Here is a 25899-nt window from a genome sequence, read left to right as displayed (position 1 = left end):
TTTATTTATTTAATGCAAATGGCGGAATGGCTCTGTCTAACATCTATAAAGTCGGTGTTATCCCAATGTGGCTGCAAAAATGGAAATATACTTTTAAATAAGTATCAAATGTGCTGTGCTAAAAGCTATTAACCCTTAGAGTGTGTATCAGGTGTATGTGCATCAATCACCTTTACCATCAAGTGAATATATGCAATGAATGACATGTTAGCGAAATAGTCTACAAATTAGTAGTCCTACCTTCCATTGTACATTGGTGAGTTAACTTAGGCTGGGCACACACCTTACAACCATCGCAAGACTTTTGCATAGGCAGATCGTACTTGCGATGATCGCAAGCCACGCCCCCTGAGAGGCGGGCTTCCGATGACCGCAATGTCGAACCGGCCCGTACGGCTGTTATCGTACGGACATGCCACAAACCCGCCGAACATCGTACGATGCTCGGCGGGTTTTCGAACATGTCCGTAAGTTTAAAGTCGTGCGACCTTACAGTAGTAGAGGTCGCATGTCTTCCACACACCTTACGATAATCGTACGATCGCGGGATTTCCCACGATTATCGTAAGGTGTGTGGGCACCCTTAGTATATAACAGAGTACCCAGAAGCAGACGGGCTGTTGTCAGCGCTTTAGTCAATTGCCCACCCGCAAACATGAATACTCGCTGCTGATTGCTTGCTATGCAGCGGTCATCCATTAAGTACTAATACCCACTCATTGCCTTTCTTACGGATTTTGCTATTCCTGGTCACTACCCTATAATGTTTTAATCAGTCATGCCATTATTACTCCACTAGCCATTTTGTAGCCACATTGATTTACATTTTCTAATACTATACAGTTCCCATTATTTACATTTGGGCTTTTTTTTTTTTTAACTACTTTTTCCTGGTTCTCCATCAACCTAGCTAAGATTTTATTTAGTGTCAACTACAACCCTATATCCTGCTCTCCTCTATCTATAGGAATCCCCCAAGACTCTGTCCTTGGACCCCTTCTGCTCTAATCTATAAATCCTGCCTTGGCCAGTTGATAATTTTCTATGCTTTCCAATACCATCTCTAAGCTGATGACACTGTTTGATCTCTCCACTCCTCATCTAATGGGTGTCGCTCCACTTTCGAAAGCTCAATCTTTGAAATCCAAAATCATAATCTTTTCGCCCCTTTTGCCGCGTGCCCCCTCACATAACTCTACTGTCGAGGTAAATAATATCCCCACATACCTGGGAGCCAGGTGTAATCCTGGACTATGACATATTCTTTCAACCCCACATCCAATCACTGTACAAATCTTGTGACCCTCACCTCTATAACATTTCCAAAGTACACTCCTTCTTAACCAGTGACACCACCAAGCTACCAATTCAGTCCCATGCTATCTCTTGCTTTAGCTGTTGCATCCCCTTTCTTGTTGGCCTATCTTTACACAGACCATGCCCCCTTCAGTCTGCCATGAATGCTGCTGCCAGATTTATCCACCTTTCCAGCTGCTCAGTGTCCACCACCTCCTACTGTCCATCCTTTTACCGGGTTCCACTTGCCCAATGAATAAAATGCACAATACTGTACCAACAAAAACATACAAAGCCATCCGCAACTCTACCCTAAGCTAAATCACCAACCTTATCCTTGTTCCTGAGGAGCCCTAATCCGTTTATTTATTTAGCTCCCAGGCTTAAAGATACCAGATTGGCTGTTTTTTTTCTTTTCCATCTTTTATTGCTGTGTGAGCCACATTTAGCATGGAACTGCTTTTTCCTTCTTCTTAAGGTGCCCATACACTGCACGATTCTCGTATGAGAATCGTGCAGTGTATGGAAGGCGTGCGACCGTTTCTAATGTACGATCGCACGACCTTTGTATTTTCAGCTGGTTTTTAACATGATCGAGAGATGACTGCCGAACGGGCCTGTGTTCGCACGCGCACAATGCCCGTTCAGCATTGCAGTCATCAGAAGGCCGCCCCTCAGGGGGGGGGGCTTGCGATGATCACAAGTACGATCTGCCTGTCCAAGATGGGCAGATCGTACGTTTTTTTTTTTAAGTACTTTACAACCCTCGCAAGACAAAAGTCTTGCAAGGGTTGTAAAGTGTATGGGCACCTTAATGCAGTTACCAGTCTGGGTTTCATAAAAGCAGACCTATACCCCTTTCACTAAAAATCACAGCAGCATGCAGATTTGCATCCTGGGAAGTTTACAGATGAGATTTCCTAGCAATGCTCTGCTGATGTAATCTAATGAGATCTCGGGGAAAGGCATTTTCCTCCCCTGAGATGTGCATGGTCACATGTCCTAATCACATATGCCAGATTTTCATGAAATATAGGGAGAGCTAGTAACCTGCCCTTAGTTAACATGGCCACTGCCAGAAGACCTGGAAAGAAATGAGGTATGCAAAGCATAAAAAGCCTGCAATTATATAGAAGTATAGATTTGTAGATTGTTATTGCTAAACATTTCTAAAGGTGCGTTTGTTGTTATTTTAAAGAATATGAGTGTATGAATATTAACCCCTTCATGACTGAGGCCTTAATTTTTTTGCACCCATGTTATATTCCACATTTTAGGCCTGACAATTACTTAACCAGTTGACATCCGCGGTGTTAAACCCCCTTCCAATCCAGGCCATTTTTCAGTATTCAGCGCTGCGGTGCTTTGACTGACATTTATTCCGCCATGCAACGCTGTACTGAAATGAATTTTATACCCTTTTTTGGGGACAGATAGAGCTTTCTTTTGGTGGTATTTATTCACCACTGGGGGTTTTATTTTTTACTATATTAAGGAAAAATTACCGAAATGTAAAAAAAAAAAAAAAACGGTTTCCCCTATATTAAATGATAAAACATTTATTATTACCCAATTTTTTGGTAAAATATAAAAGACGGGGTCACATCGGGTAAAAAGACACCAAACATGTCAAGCCTTAAAATTGCGTGCGCGCGTGAAACCTCAAGAGACGATAATACCCAAAATTGGCCATAGGCGACGCTTTAAAAGCTTTTACCGCTCATCAGTTTAGTGTTATCAGTAATTGATGGCCCTAAAATGATTGCTCTCACTGCGACGTTTGCGGCGATATGTAACGTGTGTAGCGCAATTGTCGTTTTTGCGCGCTGGGCACAGGACAAGTATTTACGTTTATAGGTGCGTAAAAGTGGGAGAGTTAAACATTTTGGGGGGGTTTTTTTTCACTTTTTTTATATGTGACTTTTATTTTACTTATATGTATATCTATTTTATTTTATTTTTTTTTGCACGTATTGTTATTGCTATTTTATATAGGGGGATAACAGTCCCCCTATATCTCTCACTGCGACGTTTGCGGCGATATGTAACGTGTGTAGCGCAATTGTCGTTTTTGCGCGCTGGGCACAGGACAAGTATTTACGTTTATAGGTGCGTAAAAGTGGGAGAGTTAAACATTTTGTTCTATATGTGAAACACCCGGTAACGGGTGTTTGCATTGGTCGGGTCTTTTCTGCCCGTGCGTGCCCGGCAGGGGGTGCGCACGAGCAGAAAAAAAATGCCGTCTGGAGACAACGGGCGGACGGCAAGTGGTTAAAAACCCCAAACATTATATATTTTCTGAAAGCCAAGACTCTATAGAATAAAATGATGGCAGTTGTAAATTTTTATGTTGCACAATATTAGCACAACTCCTTTTATAAAACCCCAAAATTGAATGAAAAATGAACTTAAATGCCCCAAAACACAAAAAAGACCCATTTGGTTAATAAAATATAAAAGATGAGTTTAGAACGAGTAAATAGATACCCAACAGGTTAAAAATTGTGTGCGTCCGTGAAACGGCGACAACATTCAGTACCCCAAAAAGTCCATAGACGCTTTAAAAGCCCCCACAGGTCATCAGTTTAGAGATGCCCTAGAACTATTGCTCTCACTCTAGCATGCGCGGCGATACCCAACATGTGTAGCGCATTCGTCTTTTTCGTACGTAGGCACACCCAACGCGTGTTTTATACATACATACATACATACATACATACATACATACATACATACATACATACATACATACATACATACATACATACATACATATATTTTTACTTTAATTGCTATCACATGGGTGGGGCTTTCAAGGGATCGACTGACGGAGGTTCATCCAACTCCTCCCCAGCTTCCTGCCGACACCAAAGAAGCCAGTCTCTGGCACGCAGGAGTGGCAACGGAGCCCGTGAAAACACAGTGGGGGTGTCGGGCGGGGGACCGTCCACCGGCCCGTAGAAGCGACCTGGCGGCAGCCGCCAGAATCGCTTCTACTGTAAAGCCGACAGTCGGCTTTACAAGTTTAAACAGAGTCCCGCTGCCAGCGACGTAAACTGTACGTCGCTTGTCATGAAGGGGTTAAAGACCCTAAGACTAATTAAACTTTTTTGGAACAATCCTTACTTTAACCTGTTCTGTACGGAGATTGGCATACCCCTAAAAACTGTTTACTCTTCGCAATAAACATTTAATGGAGATTTTCTTAACAAATTGGCAGTTCCTGCTGTGGATCTAGCGATATACCTCTAATAAAAACACTGTACCTATTGAGGATGCTCTATTTATTTATCCGATTAACCGATTAATCGAACTTAATAATCGGCTAACTAATCGATTTTGAAAATAATCGTTAGCTGCAGCTCTACAAATGACGCATGGGCCTGTGTGCGTAAGCGCACACTGGCCGTTTAGCATTGCAGTCATCGGAAGCCCGCCCCTCAGCAGGGCGGGCTTGTGATGATCGCAAGTACTATCTGCCTGTCCAAGATGGGCAGATCGTACGTTTTTTTAATTACCTTCCAACCATCACAAGACAAAAGTCTTGCGATGGTTGTCTTGCGATGGTTGTAAGGTGTATGGGCACCTTAAGGATCCCACTGATAACCGTTTGGAGGCCCTTTCCAAATACTTGTTTTCACTAGCAGGTACTGCCACAGCTGTGATGTCAGTCCATGTTATCAAAATGGACTCCGCTAATGTTAAAAGATCCAGCTACAGTCCCTTTTGACACTTTTAGTTGTAGAGCGATTGGAATTTTTGCCTTCGTCCCCACATTATTGCCTTGATGGCTTGATTAATATTATCCATCTTATCCTCCAAATGAGTCTCTTGTCTCTGCAAATAAGGAGACCTTTTTCCTGAAATGTTGGTCTGTGGAACAGCAATATAAACACTTGCTCTGCAGGTTTTGCGATGGTTAAACTTCTCTTGGTGCTTCAATCGACAACTTTATTAAGGATGTCACTAGTGTTAAAACCCAGCAGATCAAGACAAAGCCTCAGACTGGTAAATCTTCTAATGCCTCTGAAGCCGTAGAGAGTACCTTTTTATTTTCTCCCAGGCTACACAATCTAAAAAGTAAAACCTGATGGAGGGCCCTAATACAACACTATGCTTATAGGGTCTTCAGATGGGGATTCAGTTAGTCAACACAACAGAAGTGGTGTACATGAACTGTCAGGGAGGAACCAGAAGTCTTAGAGATGAGGTGGTGTCTGTTTTTATCAAAATATATAGTGATATATTAGCTGCAATGCTTTGCACTGTTATAGCCAGAATGGTTCATCCTTAATGGTGTATGAAATCTTTTATATGTTGATGTTGTTTTTTTAATATCATAATGTTTTTATATATTCATTATTCCGGTCTTCTTTTCAGGATGCAGGTGGAAACCATCACAAAGTATCGGTCTCTGCTGTGGTCCATGTGCGAGGGCTTTGTGAGTCTGTGGTAGAGGCTGATCTAATGGAGGCTCTTTCAAAGTTTGGGACAATATGGTAACTTACGTTTATGTTTACACAACAAACTGATCCGGTTCTTACTGCTTTTTAAATCTGCCTTGATAACTTAAGTGCATGTCTGTGCGAAATGTAAAAAATATATGTAGTGCATCTCTTTAAAGAGATAAAACATGGGGAAATGTGCATGTGTTGCAAAAAAATGCCTGTTGATTTTTCCAGAAATACAGTGAGCTTGTCGCTTTCTGTTTTTTAGCTCACAACATAGTGCCTCTGCTGCACTGAAATCTTCAGCACTGTTAGGCTAGGTTTACACATGCGATATCACACAAAACAGAGTTTTGCATTCAAGTCTATGGAAGCTGTTCACACCTTTCAGATTTGTCGCGCAGTAGAAATCTCCAATTGCGCAAAAAGGTGCAGGAGCTATTTTCATGCGGTTGTTGCGCTATTTGGATCCCATAGACCTCTCTATGCTTTGAAAGTTATCTAGGTGTGAACCTAGCCTTATCAGTAGGGATGCACCGATACCGGTTTTCAATATCAAGTACCGATATTTATATTTCGGTACTCGTTGATGCATGGAGCCAGCTTCCCGGGCAATCAGGAAGCCGGGCAGCGTGTCATTACCCGCCATCCGGCTTCTTGATTGCCCGGAAAGCCTGCTCCGTGCTGTTTGGCCAGCTCGAGCCTATGTCGGCCTGTACCTTTTTAGCAGAGAAACAGCCCCAAAGCATAATATTTCCACCTCCGTGCTTGACTGTAGGGATGGTGTTCTTCGGGTCATAGTATTTTTCTTCCTCCAAACATGGCGAGTCAAATTAATGCAAAAGAGCTGGATTTTTGTCTCATCTGACTGCAACACTTTCTGCCAATCCTTCTCTGAATCATTTAGATGTTCATTGTCAAACTTCAGACGAGCCTGTACATGTGCCTTCTTGAGGAGGGGGTCCTTGTGGGCGCGGCAGGGTCTCAATCCATGGCGGTGTATTGTGTTACCAATGGTTTGTTTGGTGACTGTGATCCCAACTGCCTTGATCATTCATAAGCTCCTCCAGTGTAGTTCTGGGCTGATCCCTCACTTTTCTCATGATCATTCTTGCCCCATGAGGCGAAATCTTGCATGGAGCTCCAGACTGAGGGCGATTGATGGTTAATTTGTATTCCTTACATTTGTGAATAATCGCTCCAACTGTTTCCTTCTCACCAAGCTTTATATATATATATATATATATATAATGAGTTGTCATTAGGAGCACCTTTTTAAAATGACAAGACTAATCTGTGTACCACATAGCCAGTCTGTGCGATCCAGAATTATTGTTGGTTGTTAGTGGATCAAATACTTATTTTACTCACTGAACTGCAACTCAATTTATAACATTTGTATCATGTGTTTTTTCTGGATTTTTTTGGTTGATATTCTGTCTCTATCTAATTTTTATCATAGGTGCATTTTAAATGTTAAACACATATGGGGGAAGGAAGGTTTCCAAGTAACAAATATATGTATTTTTACACTATAAGTAGTGCATATTTGAAGTGGTGGTGGGATCTCCTTGAATGGGGATTTATGTTGAATTTGATATGATAAACATTATAGACATTTCATTGTAAGTGGGCAAACTTACAAAATCTGCAGGGTGTATGTATGTGTGTGATTTTATATAGATAGATATAATCAATGGTGATTTTATTAATGTACAAAGTTTTCTTTTCTTTGCAGTTATGTAATGATGATGCCCTTTAAACGTCAAGCCTTGGTAGAGTTTGAAAATACAGATTTTTCTAAGAAATGTGTTGCCTTTGCTACCTCTGAGCCTGTGTATATAGCAGGACAGCAGGCCTTCTTCAACTTCTCCACAAGCAAGCGAATCACACGGCCAGCAAACACAGAGGATCCTTCTGGAGGAAATAAAGTTCTTTTACTATCCATTCAGAATCCCTTATATCCAATCACAGTCGTAAGTCTGCTCTTATGTTCTGATGAGGCTTAATGTGAGAATTGGTTGCCATGTCCTTACACTAATGTAACATGCTAATATTTTACAGTACTAATAATAAATAAATGCAGTTACACGTTATTAGGGCTGCAGCTAACGATTATTTTCATAATCGATTAGTTGGCCGATTGGTGCTAGTCCTTTCCTATGTGAACAGGGAGGAAAGTGCTAACCACATGAGCAAAATGGAACATCATTCAAGTTGCACTAGTTTGTATTGAGGGCAGGCAAGGATCAGCTTATTTTAATAGTGAGCACTTTTCAATTTAGTCAGAATCTCTCAAGGAAACCTCTTATTATTGAAAAGGGAGGGGGAGGGGAGAGAGCTCACGGCTAGGAGGAGACCAGCAGCGTGCGTGGCTTCGGCCTGTTCGGTGGGCGTGGCTTATGCGGCGGCGGCCTGTGCGGTGGACACGTCGGGAGCAGCGTGTGACGCGCGACTCAGGCCGCGCGCGGAGCCCCGAACAGGCTAAGCAATCGATAGCCGACGAATCGACGATCGAAAACGTTGCCAACGTTTTCAATCGTCGATTTTAATCGACTTCATCGATTTAACTGTTGCAGCTCTACACGTTATCACTATAACAATCGGTCTACCGTAGTCCTGTATAGATGTTTGAAGATTTATTAATGGAAATTATAGATTGTATAGGAAAGTACATGATAAAATGCATATATTAGGCTTGAAAATCAATTAAGGCCCCCAAAAATAAATCTTTTCTGAAAGCAGAGACCCTGTATAAAAAAAAATGGTGGCAAATGAAATTAATTATGCCACACAATATTAGTGCAACAAGTCAAAATTGTATGCGCTGGTGAAACGTCAAAAAAAAAAAAACGGGGGAATTTTATTTTATTTTACTTTTTTGATTTTTAGAACACTTAACTTTATTGTTATCACATAGGCGGCTTTAGTCCCCATTCACACCTATGCGTATTGTAATATGCGCGTCTGTCGCGCGACCGTCACGCGGTTAAAAGTAAAAAAGCCGCGCGACCGTCGCGCGATTCCAAAGGCTACTTGGCAGTATACTAATGGAAAACGCCCTACAAAACGGACCAATACGCAGCAAAAAACGCTTCGGGACCTTTTCATGCGTGGGCCGTTTTGTAGTGCGTTCGGGACGGGCGGAAATACGGACAGGTGGGAACGAGGCCATTGACTACAGTGCTATTTATTTTTTTGACCGTTCTGTAGAGCGTTCATCGAGCGTAGGACGCGCTACAAAGCGGTCAGGTGTGAATGGGGCCTTAATGTGTGGTTTATCATGACCTAAAACAAGTATTCAGTTTAGGTGTCCAACTACACTTGATTGAATGCTTGTTTGGGTCATTGACTCTAGTGGATCATTGACCTTGTACTGTCTTCAGAAGAAGGGAAATGGGGGCAGCAAAGGAGGAACGGGGCAGCAGCAGAGGCATGGGGGGGAGGGGGGGATCAGCGGGGGAAATACAAATACCCACTTGATCAGGGCTTACTAAGAGAGAACATGTAACAGGACTGCGATGTCTGAGATTGGATACCATTTTGTGCAGTGTGTGATAATGCATAAAGTTCGTCAGCAGCTGATTGGCCGCCAAACCAACTGCTGACAAGTTCTATGAACTCTGGCATGGTTTTGCCTGGAGTCCCACTGCCCATGAGTGTAGATTTTGATAAAACTTTAAGTTAAAAGATAATTACACAGTAATTTTCCTTACCTGGCAATGGGTTCATCTAATTGTTTAACCCCTTCATGACTGAGGCCTTTTTTTCATTTTTTATACCCATGTTATATTCCAAATTTTAGGCCTGAAAATTACTTAAAACCCCCCAACATTATATATTTTCTGAATGCCAAGACCCTATAGAATAAAATGGTGGTAGTTGCAAATTTTTATGTTGCGCAATATTAGCGCAACTCCTTTTTAAACCCCAATATTTAGTGAAAAATTTAATTAAATGCCCCAAAACACAACAAAATACCCATTTTTTAAATGAAATATAAAAGATGAGGTTACAACGAGTAAAACGATACCCAATGCAGAAGCGATCTGGCGACAGGTAAGTCGCCAGGATCGCTTCTGTTGTAAAGCCGACAGTCGGCTCTACAAGTTTAAACAGAGTCCCGGCGGCAAAAGTCACCGGGAGTCTGTTTAAACAGCCCCGATGCTGGCGACGTACACTGTACGTCGTCAGTCACGAAGGGGTTAAAGACTGTCCGGTTTATTAATTAGAAAATGTACACATATTGTTATGCATCTATTGAGGTTATTGTTTTCACCACTGAAAAAAAAAATTGTATTCCTTTCCTATAGGATGTCTTGTATTCAGTCTGCAACCCAGTAGGAAAAGTGGAGCGTATAGTCATTTTTAAGAGAAATGGAATTCAAGCCATGGTGGAATATCCTTTTTGTATTTTAAGAAATACGAACAAAAGTTGTTATAGAAACTTGAGTAATATGCATTAGAAAAAACGACTGGATAAACTGCTTTATCTGTTCTCATTTCATGAACTCTGCAGCAAAGTATATAGCAGTCATCCCAACATCATTGTAAATTGAGTGTAGGTATGAAAGGGTGTACATAGTAACGTGAAATGTAAGCTTTTACCCATCTCTAGTGTACAACAAATCATGTACGCAAATGGTATGTAAAAACTTACTATGGTGTCCTGAGGGTTATTTTTTTTTGCCTCCCCCCCCCCCCTCCCCAAAATGTAAATGCATCATAACACTGTATTCTTAGCATCTATATAATGCCACTTTAAAAGTAAGGGAAAGCAGCTTTGATGTAGCAGGTCAACCCAGCAATACTCTGAGCACAATGTATATTCGTATATTCAGTAACCACATTGCTTATAAAGACCAAACTTATTTTTGACTGATACATGCAGAGAAGTAAGCATAGTTTACTCAGAGTGGGACTTGCAATGAAGCTGTAGTCCGCATTTTCACGTGGGCTCCATTCTCACATAAAAAAAGATTGGTACTTTTTGTCCCCCCGCCCACCCCCCCCCCCCTCCTAGCATGCATACAGTAGTGATATAGCAACTGGTAGGGGGAACCACACCACCTAGCTAGTCTATATTTAATATAGACTAGCAAAAGTGTACCCATTCGTTGACAGAAATGTTTACTGAATTCAGTATTTATTTCGAGGTGGTATACAGGCTAAACAGTGTACAGCAACTGGCAGCCTAGGGAGTGATTTCTATATTGCAGCTTAGCGTACATGGCTTACCAGTTAGTTGTATGTGGTAGTGTTACATTTGCAACAGTCCAGTTGAGAAGTGCTCGGACGGTTAGTTGAGGTGTATAGTGGTGTGCAATATTGCAGTGACCTTTGGTGGACAAGTGTGTGAAAGGGCAGTGAGTGTCAAAGTGTGTGGGGGTTTGTGTCCTTGTTGCAGATTTTCTTTTACTTCCTGTCTTGTTAAAACAGTTGTCACCAGGACAAAAATCTCTCTTACAGAGGCCTGGGTGACGGTAAAAACCTGACTGGGCTGTAACCCTTACCTGCTTCCTCTCTAATCAAAACTTAATAACTAAACTAAATCGCTTTTGGTTTGACAAACACTTTCTTGTATGAGATTTAACATTTGGATTTGCATGTCAGTCTTGTCAGTATGGAACAGGAGATGCGTCCCTTGGTTTTGACATATCTATTTACAGGTCCGCAGCAGATTTACCACTGTAAATGAGACAGATTTTTACTCAGTACACATGCACAATTGTATAAAGTAAAACAACTGGTTTTATATTGACACAGCACTACTTTACAGCTTCCAAAGGAGGCATTTATGAATCAAACTGCAATCTTATAGCAAATTTGTCTCACTGCTCTTGTTTAGCATTGCCTTGTGCAACAGAATTGCTGTATGTCCCCATTGTCCACTACTCCAGTAACACCCAGGCATGATAATGTGTGTAATAGTTTTTGTGGATAGTGTATGTGTACTTTGGGTATTTTAATTTTTTCTGTCTTGGTGAACATAAAATGATAGAGATAGTGATCCACGTGCCTTCAAATCTCTCACAATCATTTAATGGCCAGTACTGGACTACAAAGAGTGACCTCAAAATAGATGATCTCTTATTCCATTGTTAACCCATTAAAAAGTTATGCCCTCTGATTCCGACCTCCCCTGATATTGTAGAAAATGCTGTCAGAGGCTTCTTTGTCCCTTTCTTTCAAAAGATTCAAACCAGCACGTTAAGGCCCCATTCACATCTACATCTTTAGATGTGATTAGGGATTCCTGCATAAGGAACTTGCATTTCCTGCAGCAGGAATCCCTAATCTGCCGTCTACAAGCAGCAGCTGTCATCCATTCAAGTTAATGATTGGGTGTCAGCAGCTGCATTTGGACGCCGGCACACCGCATGTAATAATCATATGTGATACAATTACATGCTGTTAGGAATCAATCTCTACTGCAACACTGGATCCACCGCTCGTCAGTCCCGTGAGGTGTGCCAGAGACTTGCACGGAGGGCAGATTTAAATGAGTATAAAATAAAAGGTATTAAACTGCTGAATGGGTGAAAGGTGCAAGGAAGGGGCAGGGCCGTAGTGAGGGTGAGGCGACTGAGGCTCTCGCCTCGGGTGTAGGTGCGGGGAGGGACCCAGCCATCAGGGAGAAGTGGGGCGGCACAGCTCTGCACAGAGGATCAGTACATATAACTATCTCATTCTTCGCCACTCGGCCACGCACAAAGAAAACAACAGGCTGCAGCTTTTCCTCTAGATCCCCGCTGCTCTCCCCATCTGTATGCAGCGGAGATCAGAGGAGAAGTGAAGCACTTCAGCTGGTGGGGTTGGCGGAGGGAGCCACTGTCACAGCAGCATGGCCGTGCAGTGAGGAGAGAGAGCCGCTCGGCCAGGATCCAACAGCCGGTGGCTCTCTTTCCTCACCGCTCGGCCATGCTACTGTGACAGCGGCTTCCTCTTACAAAAAAAAAAAATAACATCCTGGAGATGGGGCGCATGACATCACATGACACTGCGCGGCGCTGGGTGATGTCACACACCTGTGTTTCTTGCCTCAGGCGCAAAAGGAGCTAGCTGTAGCTCTGGGAAGGGAAAACGGTAGATTTTCATGGCCAGAGATTGGCTTTAAACAGATGGGGTATTAATCGTACATTTAATGTGGGGATTAATTTGCACTTACCTGCCTGTTTGACTGAATGCCAGGTTCCTTAACACCAGTGAACATTTGACACAGTGCACAGTGCCCAGAAGGCCAAAGCTGCTTTAAATGGGGCAGACATTTATGCTGGATGCTGCACACTGAAAATAGAATATGCCAGGGTAAGTCTTTTTCTTGTTGCATGTATCTTTTTGTTTTCTCACTTGCCTTAATATTGACTGTTTCTTTCAATTGTGTGCAGCCCACACGTCTCAATGTTATTCGGAACGATAATGATAGCTGGGATTACAGCAAACCCTACTTGAACAGACAAGGTAGGAATTTAAATTCAATGGTTCTAATGCAAACATGCAATGACATTCAGTCTGTTGGTGTAAGGTAAATCCTTATTGGGGTTCTGGTTAGATGCTCTACAAGGGTATGGTTTAAATGGCTGTCTCTGACAGCTTGCAGTTCCCAACCTTTTTTCTCCATGCAGCCTCTTTTCCCTTTTTGTCCCTTCTCACTTTATCTTTCTCTCGCTTTGATGGGGAGGGATGCATTTCCAAACCATAAACATGCACGCTGCCTTTCAACGGAAGAGACTTTGTTCCTACGCTTTAAAGCTGGACAAGGCATTCAGAAGTCTAAGGAGGACGTCTCAGCAGGCTGACTCTACACCACTTCATGCATCACTGAGGCAACTGCAAACAGCTCTCCGAAACAACCAACCTAAAATCAGACTTGCAACTCACCTTGACTGCATTCTGCATGCATCATCACCACCAGCACATGCTCTCAGTGGAGGACATTTGAAATCCTTTTGTTTATTTGCTTGGATTCAATGTGGTGCTCTAGCTCCATGGAAGCTGTCACCTGGATGTATTCTGACTTATCTGCAGTAGAAAGGTTGCAAATTAGTCTGTCAGGATGACTGTTGAGCATGCCCCAAGTATAATACATTTGCTTCTGAACTACATTGTCCACATATTATGAACCATCAGTTAATGCAGTTTGGCAAAATGTTTGCTTTAGTGCTGTCAATATTTAGCATCAAAACTAACTGCAGTGATTCATCCACATTTGAGATCAAAGTGAGTGTAATATCTAACTGTGAAGAACCGTGTTAGAGAAACTTACTTTTTTACAATGTGGTCAATTAAAAAAATATATTGTAACATATGTTTATTTATGGTATATGACATGTAGATAATTGATTTTGCTTTCCTATAAATTTAATGAAAACTGATCACTTCTAAAGCACTTTTGGGGTACGCCAGTCCTATATTTCTTCAGTCACTACTAAAGGGCTAACATGCTTATACCATTCAACAGTTTTCTTATGATACAGAACGTAGGTTGTGTCACATGTTTACAGTTGCAATGCAGCTAAAGATCTGCCTATTGTGCTCTATGATATTCACCATTCTAACATGTATGCGCTTAAATTTAATAATAAGTACCCCATAAATAAAGTTAAGGTTTTTGTGTCAAACGTATGTAAGGTTTGATTAACATTATTCATATGAGATGTCCTTTTTAAATGTAGAAATTCTTTTATCGATTTATTGTAGTAAGGCAGATTAAATAGATGTCGTTCGCTCTTCAACAGTTAGGCCTCATTCACACACAATGCAAGTAAAATTGTATATACCCATCTATCCGCGTGTATATGTGCGTATATACGCGTATGTATGAGCGTACATGCGTTTATGCATGCACTATATAAAATCCCAGAATGCATCACTGGTAAAGGAATTTTAATGTGCTATACGCGTATGTGCGTGTAAATACGCAGAGATACGCTGCCCGGACGCATCTCTGTTCCATTCTGTTTTTGCGCAAATATACGGCTCCATACGCGGCTGTGTGTATGGAGCCATTTATTTGCATATGGTACAATACGTACGCGCATATATGCGCGCCTTTGTAAATGAGGCCTTAGTGACCTCCTAACTTGGGCACCCATTGATTACAAAGGTGCTTGAAGAAGTTTGACTTTGCTGCCTTATCACAAGTTGTGACAGCCTTTCCTCTTGGATCAGGTCACAGGCTGGGCAAACTGTCCATGCATGCTTTGCTCTTATCAAATTTAGTGTCTTTGCCTAATTTGCATATCTAAATGGAATCAAGCATTCAATTGTGCTTTGAAAGGGGTGTTGACAATGATGTTGAGACTCTACCTGCCATATTATTATAGCTAAATCAATAAAAAAAGAGCTATTACCATTATTCAGTTTATTTGGGAAAATTTTTATTTTTAAAAGTTCTTAAAGTGACATTAAACCCTCAGATTTTTTAACATAAAACAATATTGTAATGTGTACCTTACTGTAATCCATGGTAGTTTCCCTTCTCTTTGCTGCTCTTCCTTTTTAAATCCTCATGTCTTCTCATGCTTGGGGAGAACTTCCCTTTGCAGCTGAGTGCCTCTTCCTGTAGTGCTGGCTCAGGTCGCAAACTTATACCCAGACACCATGTAGCCATTCCAGAGACAAGGCAGTCTGCTGCAAAACAGAAGTTCTGCCCAGCATGAGAACAGCAGACTGCCTTGTCTCTGGAATGGCAACATGGTGTCTGGGTATAAGTTTGCAACCTGAGCCAGCACTACAGGAAGAGGCACTCAGCTGCAAAGGGAAGTTCTCCCCAAGCATGAGAAGACATGAGGATTTAAAAAGGAAGAGCAGCAAAGAGAAGGGAAACTACCATGGATTACAGTAAGGTACACATTACAGTATTGTTTTATGTTAAAAAATCTGAGGGTTTATTTGTCACTTTAATGCTCAGGATATGTTAGACACTCATATTAGACACTCGTATTACACACCAGCCTGAAAAAATGTTTACAAGCAGAGTACGTAAATGTAGCAGGCTATGATGTGTGTATGTGTACTTCTAGTTAATGTTTTGTGATTTTTATCTCCATGTGGGCATCCTACAAAAGCTTTAGGATGACCCTTCTTTATGCCCCTTTTTCAATAACGGCACTTCCAAGCAACAAATGCAGCACTTGGAATGGACAGATGTGATTGCTTCCATATACTGTTAAAGGAGAACTATGAGGTGAGTGCTTTTCACTCACCTCATAGTTCTAGCCGACCTGTGACAATGAGACTATCACAGATCGGCTCAGTAGATCGGGAAGTGAGCGAACACATACTGGCGATCCTTTCACGGCTCTCTAGATAGGCAGAGCCAGCTGTCAGTCACGCAGCTGGGCGGATCCAGACATAATTGTCGGGATCCGCTTCAGCTGCGGTGTCTCAGTATACCGCGAGCAGTAGCTTGCGGTATACTGTGGCATCTCAGTTTACCGCGAGCTGTAGCTCACGGTATACTGAGCTTAGGGTGACGGGAGGACGCTAGTTTGTGTCCTCCCGTTAGCCTAAGGAGAACTATGGGGAAAAGCCCTAACCCCATAGTTCTCCTTTAATGACAAACTGTGGAAGCAAACCTTTAAAAACCCACATTTTAAAATATATATTTTTTTATTTGACTTGATAATGAAGTAAGAATAAGAGGACATGAAAGTTACTCCAGATTATATATACATATACACATATCCAGTATGTACACCTAAGGGTCTATTTTCTAAACAGTGCGCAGAGCCATCTGCCCTGCAAATCTCTGTGAATGTTCGTTCTGTGTGAGATGGATGCACAAAACAAACGTTCTTGTTATATTTTCGAATGTATTTTTCGAATGTCATCTTGTAATACTGCATCGTGGCCACATGATGGCGCTGAGCAGCATAGGAAACTTCAAAGTACATGATGTGGTTTTTTTTTTTCTGGGTTCAACTATCAATTGGCTTGTTTGCTAATTTGACATCACTGTGCTTAACAGGGCAAGAACATGCGTGCGCACACTGACAGTTTGAACCAATTTGTAGATTTCTGTCAAAGAATTATTTTATTATGTATAGTATCGTATAGTTTTTCCACTTAAAAAGGATTTCTGTTTGAATGCTGTTTAACTATGCTATAGTTATCCAGTGATGTAGCTTTTTTTATGAAGTAACTGATTTTATTTATTGTACAGCCTTGTGCATCTTCTCTCCAGCTCTTCTGTTTCAACACTGTTCATTTCTGTAGAAAGTTAATTATGATACCATGTAATACAGGTTATTTTTGGATTATGCTGAAACTTCTTGAAGGGAGACTCCTTCGAAAATATCTTGCTGGTGAAGCTTGTAATTGAATTCAGGTACTGTTTTTTTAATACATATATTGTTATCTGAACCAATTTGTTGATGTCTGTAATATTGTGTTATTATACTGTTGTATTACAAACCTTCCTTTTTCTTGCACACCTTTTTAATTATTGTTATTGTTCTACACTCTTGTTCTTTACATAAAGAAAGTGTGTATCTTTATATTACTATTTGTGTGTATGTTGGTGTATATATATTGTTTTTGTTTTGCAAATGAGTTTGCTGATTGTGCCAAATATGTGCATGGCTTAAATAATACCAGATAGGAGGACTTGCTAGGTTAACCAAGAGTCTAGACTACTGCTGGCCATATATGTAACTCTATGATTGTTCACTATAACAAATATTTTGATTTAAAAAAAATAGTATCTTCTACAAATACATTGCATACTTGACAAGTGTCCTAGATCTTGCAGGACAGTCCCGAGATTTGGAACACTGCTGCGGTGTCCATGCACCATGGGTCGTCCCACATGTTTCAGGACACTGAGCAGTAAATCCAGGACTGGTGCCTCTTTACTTTAAATTTGCTGGGTGCTGGTCACTTCTGCTTCCTCTGTATCTGCCTGTCAGATGCTGCAGCTGCGCAATTGCCATAACTAATCCAAAACTGGCACTACATCAGGTAGCCCTCTGCTGGTTCAGGAAGTTAACCCCTCCATACATTCATTTCTGTACACGGGGAGTGTAGAAGTGATGCACTTTGGCTGCACTGGCAACTTGGCAAGCCAGTTCTATATATGCAGTGAAAATGCGAGTCTGGCAATATCGGCTTACAAAAATTAATGTATGTGCCACTGGATTCTTAAACATATTTGCTAAATATAAGGACTCATTAATGGCATAAAGTGGGTGCTTTAATGCACACATTTGTGTGTTTAGACACGTTTTTTTAGGCAGCTCACTATTTTTAAATTCACCATGGAAAAACAGGTCCTGCACTATTCTTAAAAATGCAGTGCACCACTATGCACAGAGTATTCATACCTGTGCATTGTGGTATATGTGTTTTTTTGGGGGGAGCAATTAAGAGTAAACAGTGTGTTTTTTGTATGCAATGTATATTAGTTATTCCTCACCATCTCATAATGTAAGCAGTGATGCACGTTAGTTATTCCACACCGCCTTTTTCTGTACACTGTTCTGTACATTCCTTATTCCACACCTTCTCATACTGAACACCGTGATCATGGCTGCTGCCTGAGAGAGTTTTTTTTTTCTTGTGATTTTAAAGTTTGTATATGGTTGATTTTGTCTATTATTTCATGCATGTATAACTATCATAAGGATGCAAGGGCATAATTATACCTGTTCAACTAAATGACTGGTGGAAAAACATCATCCTCATTGGAAATCACACACTGCTGATCAGGATCCAGGGCACAGCAGACTGATTGATTTAGGGAGGTGCATACATAACCAGTCCTACATTACCTAATGGCTGGGACTGGATGCTTGTACATGCACATCAGACCGTATAGTGATAAGCCAAGGCCAAAAATATCGTCTAATGGGGAGAAATAAATGCTTGCAATTGGGTACATCTGAAATGTTGCCTATAAACATTACAAAATAATATTTTACACCTGGGTTAAAGATATTTGGTTTACTTCTGTTTAAAGACTTAAAACACACACACACGTCAGTTAGGTTCAGGTGTTACCTAGGTCTGCAGAAACGGTCAACAACTGCAGAGCCATTGATGGGCTTTCCTATTAGCATAGCATGCAGTGAATACAAGGAAGCATGTATTGCATGTTTTATTTGTAAAATAAGGACTTAAATGAATAATAATCGTTGCTCATATATTATGTTTAGTAACTTCATCACCTCCATATTTTTTTTTTTTACTTTTTGTTGGCTTACCAAAGTTATACTTTTTTAGTTCTACCTTAGTTTTATTTTTGTTTTTTTAAATGGTAAAAGCAGATTAGGGCCTTGTCTAGAATCAGCCAACCAGGTTGTAGACTTCTTTCTGTTGCCTTCATTAAAAGATGAATCAACGCTTTCCTTGCTCCCATGTTCAAAAAGAAATCTCCACGTGTTACTGCTGTGTGATAAAATACGTACACCACCATATACTAAAATGATTAGGCTCTAAATATGTTATCAGTATTTGCTTTTATTCACTGCTGTATCTTTTGAAGATGTCACTGAATGTATTTGATCATTTGTGCTCCAAGTTGTACAGAACTATATATTACAGACCTTGGATGAGTAGAAACCTTCATTTAAATATTTTATATGTTGTTTCTTTCAAAATGGCAGATTGTCTGCCGAAATTGAATGTAGTCATTTAGAAGCAGCTACAGGTCGTTTCATAAACCCAGGAATGCTTTTCAAGCCTCGCTGTCAGTCTGACCTTATGACCAACATAAGGTACAGGAGGGAGAATGGCAGAAATATAGCTTAAGGAAGTTTGAGTTGGAATTTGCATAATAAAATGATTTGCAAGCTATATCAAACTCTGGGGGATTCATCTATAAAAAAATTCACAGAACCATTGGCCCTATAAAAGTTTGTGACTGTTCATTCTTTGCAAATAAATGCACCAAATGAACGTTCTATTTACATATAACAAGAACATTTCATTTTGTGCATCCATTTGTACAAAGTGAACATTTACAGAGATTTGCAGCACTAATGGACATGCAAATTGTTTATACGTAGACCGCTGGGTGTCTGCTTTAAATGTGTTCTGACATTTTACTAATATTTGACTACCACTATTTAAAACAAAATTAAGAAAAGGGTTTTCTACAATGAAAAGAATTAATGATCACCTATAAGGCTGCGGATGTCACCAGCCTTTGCTGTTTTTATGGAACTAAAGCTTGCTGTAGAATCTTCAGCATCCAACACTTCCTGGAGTGTTGGGGATACCTGGTCCTGTCTGCGTGCAGTTCCTTGTGATGGATTCTACATCACGCAGAACACAGTGCATGTAGAGAGCGGAGATTGTCAACATGCGAGGCAGGAGGGTGAGTATTTTGTTTTTTGCAACAGAGGTGTTTTTAAAATGGTAACGGATTTAATTTAAGCAGGCTGATTTCTTGGATACTGTGTAATTTTTACATGCAGTTTTTGCTCTTTTAGATCGGGGCAAGGGACGTCAGCGGCAAGCAATTCTAGGAGACCACCCATCATCTTACAGATATGATGGTTATGGTAGGAATCTTGCACTTTTTCCAGATGAATGTAGATATATTATTTCTTTAAAAGGTATCATACATGTCGTATATAATTTAAATTAATTTAAACCATGTATAAGATGCTCTGTTTTGACTTTTTAACCAAACTACAACGCTTAGCATATCAAGTGAACACTAGCTTAGATGTATAGGAATATGTTCCATTTCTAAGGTTGGCTGCAGGGTGTCAGAAAGAGCGAAGGAACAAATGAGGCAATTAAATTAAAAATTACTCTTTAAGCTGTGACGTAATGCAAGCTTTCCCTTGAGCTTAAATCGGATTGGAACTTTTCAATTCTGACCATAGGAAGAGAGTTAAGCTGCCCATAAACCTTACGAATATCGGGCGATTTTTCCGTATATGATCGCGTTTTCCTCCAATATTCGTAAGGTTGATGGGCAGTGTACAACCGCAAATACTGTACAATCGATTGACTTTTGACTAACTATCAGGTTCGAAAACTTCGATCGTACGATTTTTCACAAGTTTGGTGGCGTTCCCGCACGTCTAAATTCGGACGATTTACACTGCACATGCACAGACAAAAATGCATGCGGTCGATTACCGAAATTTGTCCAGGTGCTTTCTTTTAATTACTGCTGATTCAATCTTGCGATAATTGAGGCAGAATGGAGCCGGCCTACGAAAATCGGACGATGGTTCGATCATCAGACGAAAAGTTTCTTCCGATTTCAAGGTGTATGGGCAGCTATTTGCAGAACTCCGCGGGGTCACACCAAGATCCATAAATGTGCTGTAAAATGCAATATGCATAACCTGACATAAGGAAGCAGATGGTGATAGCCTATCTCTTTGAAAAATCAGCCTCTTTGAGAAATAATTCTGACACTTATCTAATATCTGTTTACATCAAATTTGTTTTAGGTTGTCATTTGAACCTACTAAAGCTAGGTAGTCACAGTCTAGGAACTTGCATTTTTAGAGGGAGGACAGCAATAGTGGCCCAGTGCTTCTCTAATGACCGGTTTATTTTAAAAGGATCACACGTCCTTCTACACTGCAAATGTACCCATCTTCAAACACTTACAGGAACTTTTATCATCCTGGACAAAATATAACCTTTCTTGGATGGGCATTATTAATGCGGTAAACGACCTAGAATCCCTAGACCTACAATGTACATCAATAAGCGTAAAGGTGGCCTAGGTTTCCCTAACTTCTACAAATACTACCGAGCACAAACAGCCCCTTTGGTGAGCCTCTTCCAGTCCCCTCAATGCTCTCTGTGGGTCGATATAGAAGCCTTATCCTGTTCCCTCGATCTCTTTACATTCCTTGCCATGGTTACCCTCCCGACTCCGCCCTTCTACTGTGAGTCCCTTCCTATCACACACCCTCTCACTATGGGACACGACCAGATACTACAGTAAATTACAGTCCCCCCTCCTACCACTACTTACCATTCTGGGCAAACCACTATTCCTTCCAGGTCTTGACTCCCCCTTGCATTTACATGGTGGTTCTCCCATGGTTTGACTGACTTGCGCGTCCTGCTGGAAGATGGTTCAGTCCGCAGTTAGGAATACTATAAAGATAAAATGCAAGCCACGACATCTGAGTACTTCCAGTACTTAACCCCTTCGTGACTGACGACGTACAGTGTAGGGTGTGACTGACGACGTACAGTGTTTAAACAGCCCCTACAGTGTTTAAACAGACTCCCGGCGTACACTGTTTAAACAGACTCCCGGCGACTTTTGCTGCCGGGAGTCTGTTTTAAACTTGTAGAGCCGACTGTCGTCTTTACAACAGAAGCGATTCTGGTGACTTACCTGTCGCCAGATTGCTTCTGTGTCTCTAAGTGGGAGTGTGACCTTGGGACATCGCTATCACCGGAGGCTTGGTGCCAAATCTGGTCTTCCATAGCCGCTTGGCTATCTATCGCCTCCGCTGGGAAAAAGCAATTTGTACCATTTGATAAGTCAATGGGCGGGTAGACTTTTTTTTTTTTTTTCCCTTTCTCAACGAAAAATTGACTAATATTCTTCAGCATACTATGATTAGTGCCTCCCGCAGTGTAGTGGGCAGATGCAATAGTCAGCTTGCTATTGCAATTTGAAATATCCAATAGCAGGCGGGCTATTGCTCCCAGCAATAAAGTTAAAAAAAAGAAAGTTTAAAAAAATCAAATTAAACTAAAACAGCTCGCGGTATACTGAGACCGCCGCAGCCGGGACGGATTCCAACAATACTGTCGATCAACCCAGCTGCGTGATTGACAGCAGGCTCTGACTATCTAGAGGCAGAGCCAGCTGTACCCTCCCCCGTCCGTTCCGCCAGTCAGTGCTGGAGGGGGGGGGGGGGGGGATCTCTGCAGGGACATGATCGAGAAGTGAGCGAGCGACGGTATGTGATCGCTCACTTCCCGATCTATTGAGCCGAAGTGTGACAGTTTCATTGTCGCACGTCGGCTCGAACTATGAGGATGGGTGAAAATTACTCACCTCATAGTTCTCCTTTTAAGAACAAACCTACAGTCCCTATCTTGTATGTAACCCGGGGACTGCCTGTATCTATTTATTTATTGTGCTGGGCAGTTTGTTTACTATTGGTTAAGAGAAATGATTACTCTTTGCGCAGCTTACATACTTTTAAACAAGAGTAGTTAGTGCGGATCCTATAGAGAAGTGTGTGTTTTTTTTGTTTTTTTCCTACTGACTCATTTGTACAGTATAATGACTCTACAAGACTAATATGTCTGTCTAAAACAAATATTTTAGTTTAACTATTTAAAAACCTTTTCAGAATACTGTATGATTTTAGATCGTGCCTTTTTGTTAAAACATTTTCTTGAGACCTGCCTGAGAGGAACATTTTGTCTTCTGTCTGCTGCAGGCTTAAAGGAGAACTATGAGGTGAGTGTTTTTCACTTACCTCCATAGTTCTAGCCGACCTGTGACAATGAGACTGTCACAGGTCGGCTCAGTAGATCGGGAAGTGAGCGTCGGCGTCTCAGTATACCGCGAGCAGTAGCTAGCGGTATACTGAGCTTATGGTGACGGGAGGACGCTAGTTTGTGTCCTCCCATTCCCATAAGGAGATGGGGAACATAAGGAGATGGGGAAAAGCCCTAACCCCATAGTTCTCCTTTTAATGACAAACTGTGGAAGCAAACCTTTAAAAACCCACATTTTAAAATATATATTTTTTATTTGACTTGATAATGAAGTAAGAATAAGAGGACATGAAAGTTACTCCAGATTAAATATACATATACACATATCCAGTATGTACACCTAAGGGTCTATTTTCTAAACAGGGCGCAGAGCCATCGGCCCTGCGAATCTCTGAATGTTCGTTCTGTGTGAAATGGATGCACAAAACAAACGTTCTTGTTATATTATCCTTACAAGTCGAATGTATTTTTCGAATGTCATCTTGTAATACTGCAGGAGAACTAAAGGAAAAGCCTTAACCCCATAGTTCTCCTTTTAAGGAATCATTTCTTTAGTCTCCCTCGCCTCTGTGTTCACTAAGTTCAGGGTTTAAGACAAGAGGTAAGATAACCTGTGTAGGACAGTGATGAGTTTTTACACTGGCTGGTTGTGGAGTGAGACAATTAAAAAGTGTACGTGTGTGTTTTGTTTTTTGTAAACCTGAGTTGTGTGTGGTAGATTTTTACAAGAAGTGGCAGCAGCAGTGTCTTGAGCTTTGTGACGTGTACAGGTTACTGCTCTGGCATTAAGATTTACATGAAGCTATTGTTCATGGACCAGCATCTTCATCCATGAAGTTGATGCTGATGCAGGATGATGCAAAACTTTTAGGGGGAAACAAAGATGAAATCATTGTCAGGCGGAGATAAATTATAGCTGTGTTACACATAACAAAAAATACATCTAACGCTAGCCCCACTTCTTCTTTTTTTTTTGTAAGCTTTGTATTTGATGCTGTTTAAAATGTGTTGCTGTATAAACACAGTTAAATGCTAACAAATACTTTACTTTTATCTGAAGGAAACCATGGCCCATTGTTGCCTCTACCAAATCGCTATAGGATGAGTTCTAGAGATCCACCAGAACTAGTGGCTTATCCTCTTCCTCAAACCTCTTCATACTATCATGTTGGACATCCTGTTGGTTCAGTAGCCATGGTTAGTGGTCTTCATCAGGAGAAAATGAACTGCTCTCGAGTTTTCAACCTCTTTTGCCTGTATGGGAATGTTGAAAAGGTACAGTTTTTGTTTTCTTGTGACATTTCATGCAAGTATTTTGAGCACATGTAAGCAGTTTAAAAGAAGGATATTGTTTTAGAATAAAGAGCTGGTGAAATCACAAAATATACAGGGGGACATTTATTGAACCAGATGCATGTAATTTATAGTGCAATTTTACTTTTTTGGCCCAAAGCGACAGATATAGTTCTGCGTGATTGTGCAGCAACATAGCGACTGTTTGCCTATTTACTTTCTTCTGCTGCAACTGTGAGCACCTCTATTGTGACCTAATTTAACCTTGCATATGTTGCAGAACTAGGAAGTGCTTAGGAGCACTTTATAAACAGGCACAGAAATCTAATTTATTGTAAAACGTGCGTACAGATGATAAGTATGCCCCTAACTATCTAAGATGTGTCAGATTAGCAACTATCATTAAGACAGTGTTGATAAATGTCCCCAATAGTATATAACATTTTACTTGAAACAGGAAAGAAGCTGATGTGTAGTTTTACATCTGATATCCTCCAGAACTATATGGTTGTGTCCACATCATAATGCTTGTGAACAGACTACAAAATAAATTACATTGCATTATGGGTGTGGAGCTCTTTATCTAGTTTAGAGCTTCAATATTATGCTGGGAAGCAAGAGGGAGTTTACAGAGAGAAGACTTTTTCACATTAAAATTGGTGATCTAAAAAGAACCAGAAGTGTTGGATTGGGCACCCAGAGGAGAGAAGCTCAAACTCCTGCGTTAACCCAGTGTTTGTTGCTTTGTTCAACAAATGATTGCTGTTGTAGGGACAGATTTGATCTGGACCAGCTTAATTTCTCTGTTTGCTGCCAGCTATAGACCTTATTGGGAGATGATGCCTACCTATGTTCAAAGTTGTTGGGCTATTGAGTGACTGGTAACTCATGTCTGTGGTACTCTTAATGTAAAGCTATCATGACACAAATTTGGGTTTCCTACGGTGGCATTCTTCTGAAAATGCTAAATGCTTGTCTGCGCCTGGCTTTAGTACTTCTTGGTCCCTAAACTGGAACCAGCATGCAGCAAACAGGTGCCACAAAAGGGCGACATATCTGATCTATACTTACAGGTCAGTGGCTCAAAGTATTGAAGTCAAAGAACCATCATGACCTCCAGGTAACTAGCATTTTCAGAACAAGAGATTCCCAGTGCAGCCTCCCTAAAGGAATGCTTACATTCTGTTATACTTCTGGCCAGAACTAAATCTGGCACTGGTTTACAGTCTGGTGTAGGGCTGCAACAACTAATCGATTTAAATTAATTATAATCGATAATGAGGATCGTTGCCAACAACTCTCATCATCGATTAGTTGCTGCAGCTCTGCTCCTCCGTTCTCCTCCTCGCTGGCGTTGGCTGCAGTGGCCTGTGTCCCTTTCAATCCCCGCTGCTCTTCCTGCCTCGGCAGCGGG

At 41.0% G+C, this 25899-nt stretch overlaps 1 protein-coding gene across 1 annotated transcript in view; it reads left to right on the top strand.

Moving 5' to 3' along the window:
* The window catches only part of HNRNPLL (heterogeneous nuclear ribonucleoprotein L like), a 57504-nt gene that overhangs the window by 10898 nt on the left and 20707 nt on the right, over nt 1-25899 (top strand). The window contains exons 2-8 of the mRNA XM_018563572.1: nt 5677-5795; nt 7483-7720; nt 10058-10143; nt 12956-13052; nt 13133-13205; nt 20180-20251; nt 24253-24467. Of these exons, the coding sequence (XP_018419074.1) occupies nt 5677-5795; nt 7483-7720; nt 10058-10143; nt 12956-13052; nt 13133-13205; nt 20180-20251; nt 24253-24467 (900 nt within the window). The remainder of the gene's footprint in view (nt 1-5676; nt 5796-7482; nt 7721-10057; nt 10144-12955; nt 13053-13132; nt 13206-20179; nt 20252-24252; nt 24468-25899) is intronic.

Source organism: Nanorana parkeri, unplaced genomic scaffold, assembly GCF_000935625.1.
Source record: "Nanorana parkeri isolate BGI_ZX_2015 unplaced genomic scaffold, ASM93562v1 scaffold677, whole genome shotgun sequence".
NCBI lineage: Eukaryota > Metazoa > Chordata > Amphibia > Anura > Dicroglossidae > Nanorana > Nanorana parkeri.
Note: the sequence above shows the minus strand (reverse complement) of the source record. Positions and strands in the feature narration are given on the sequence as shown.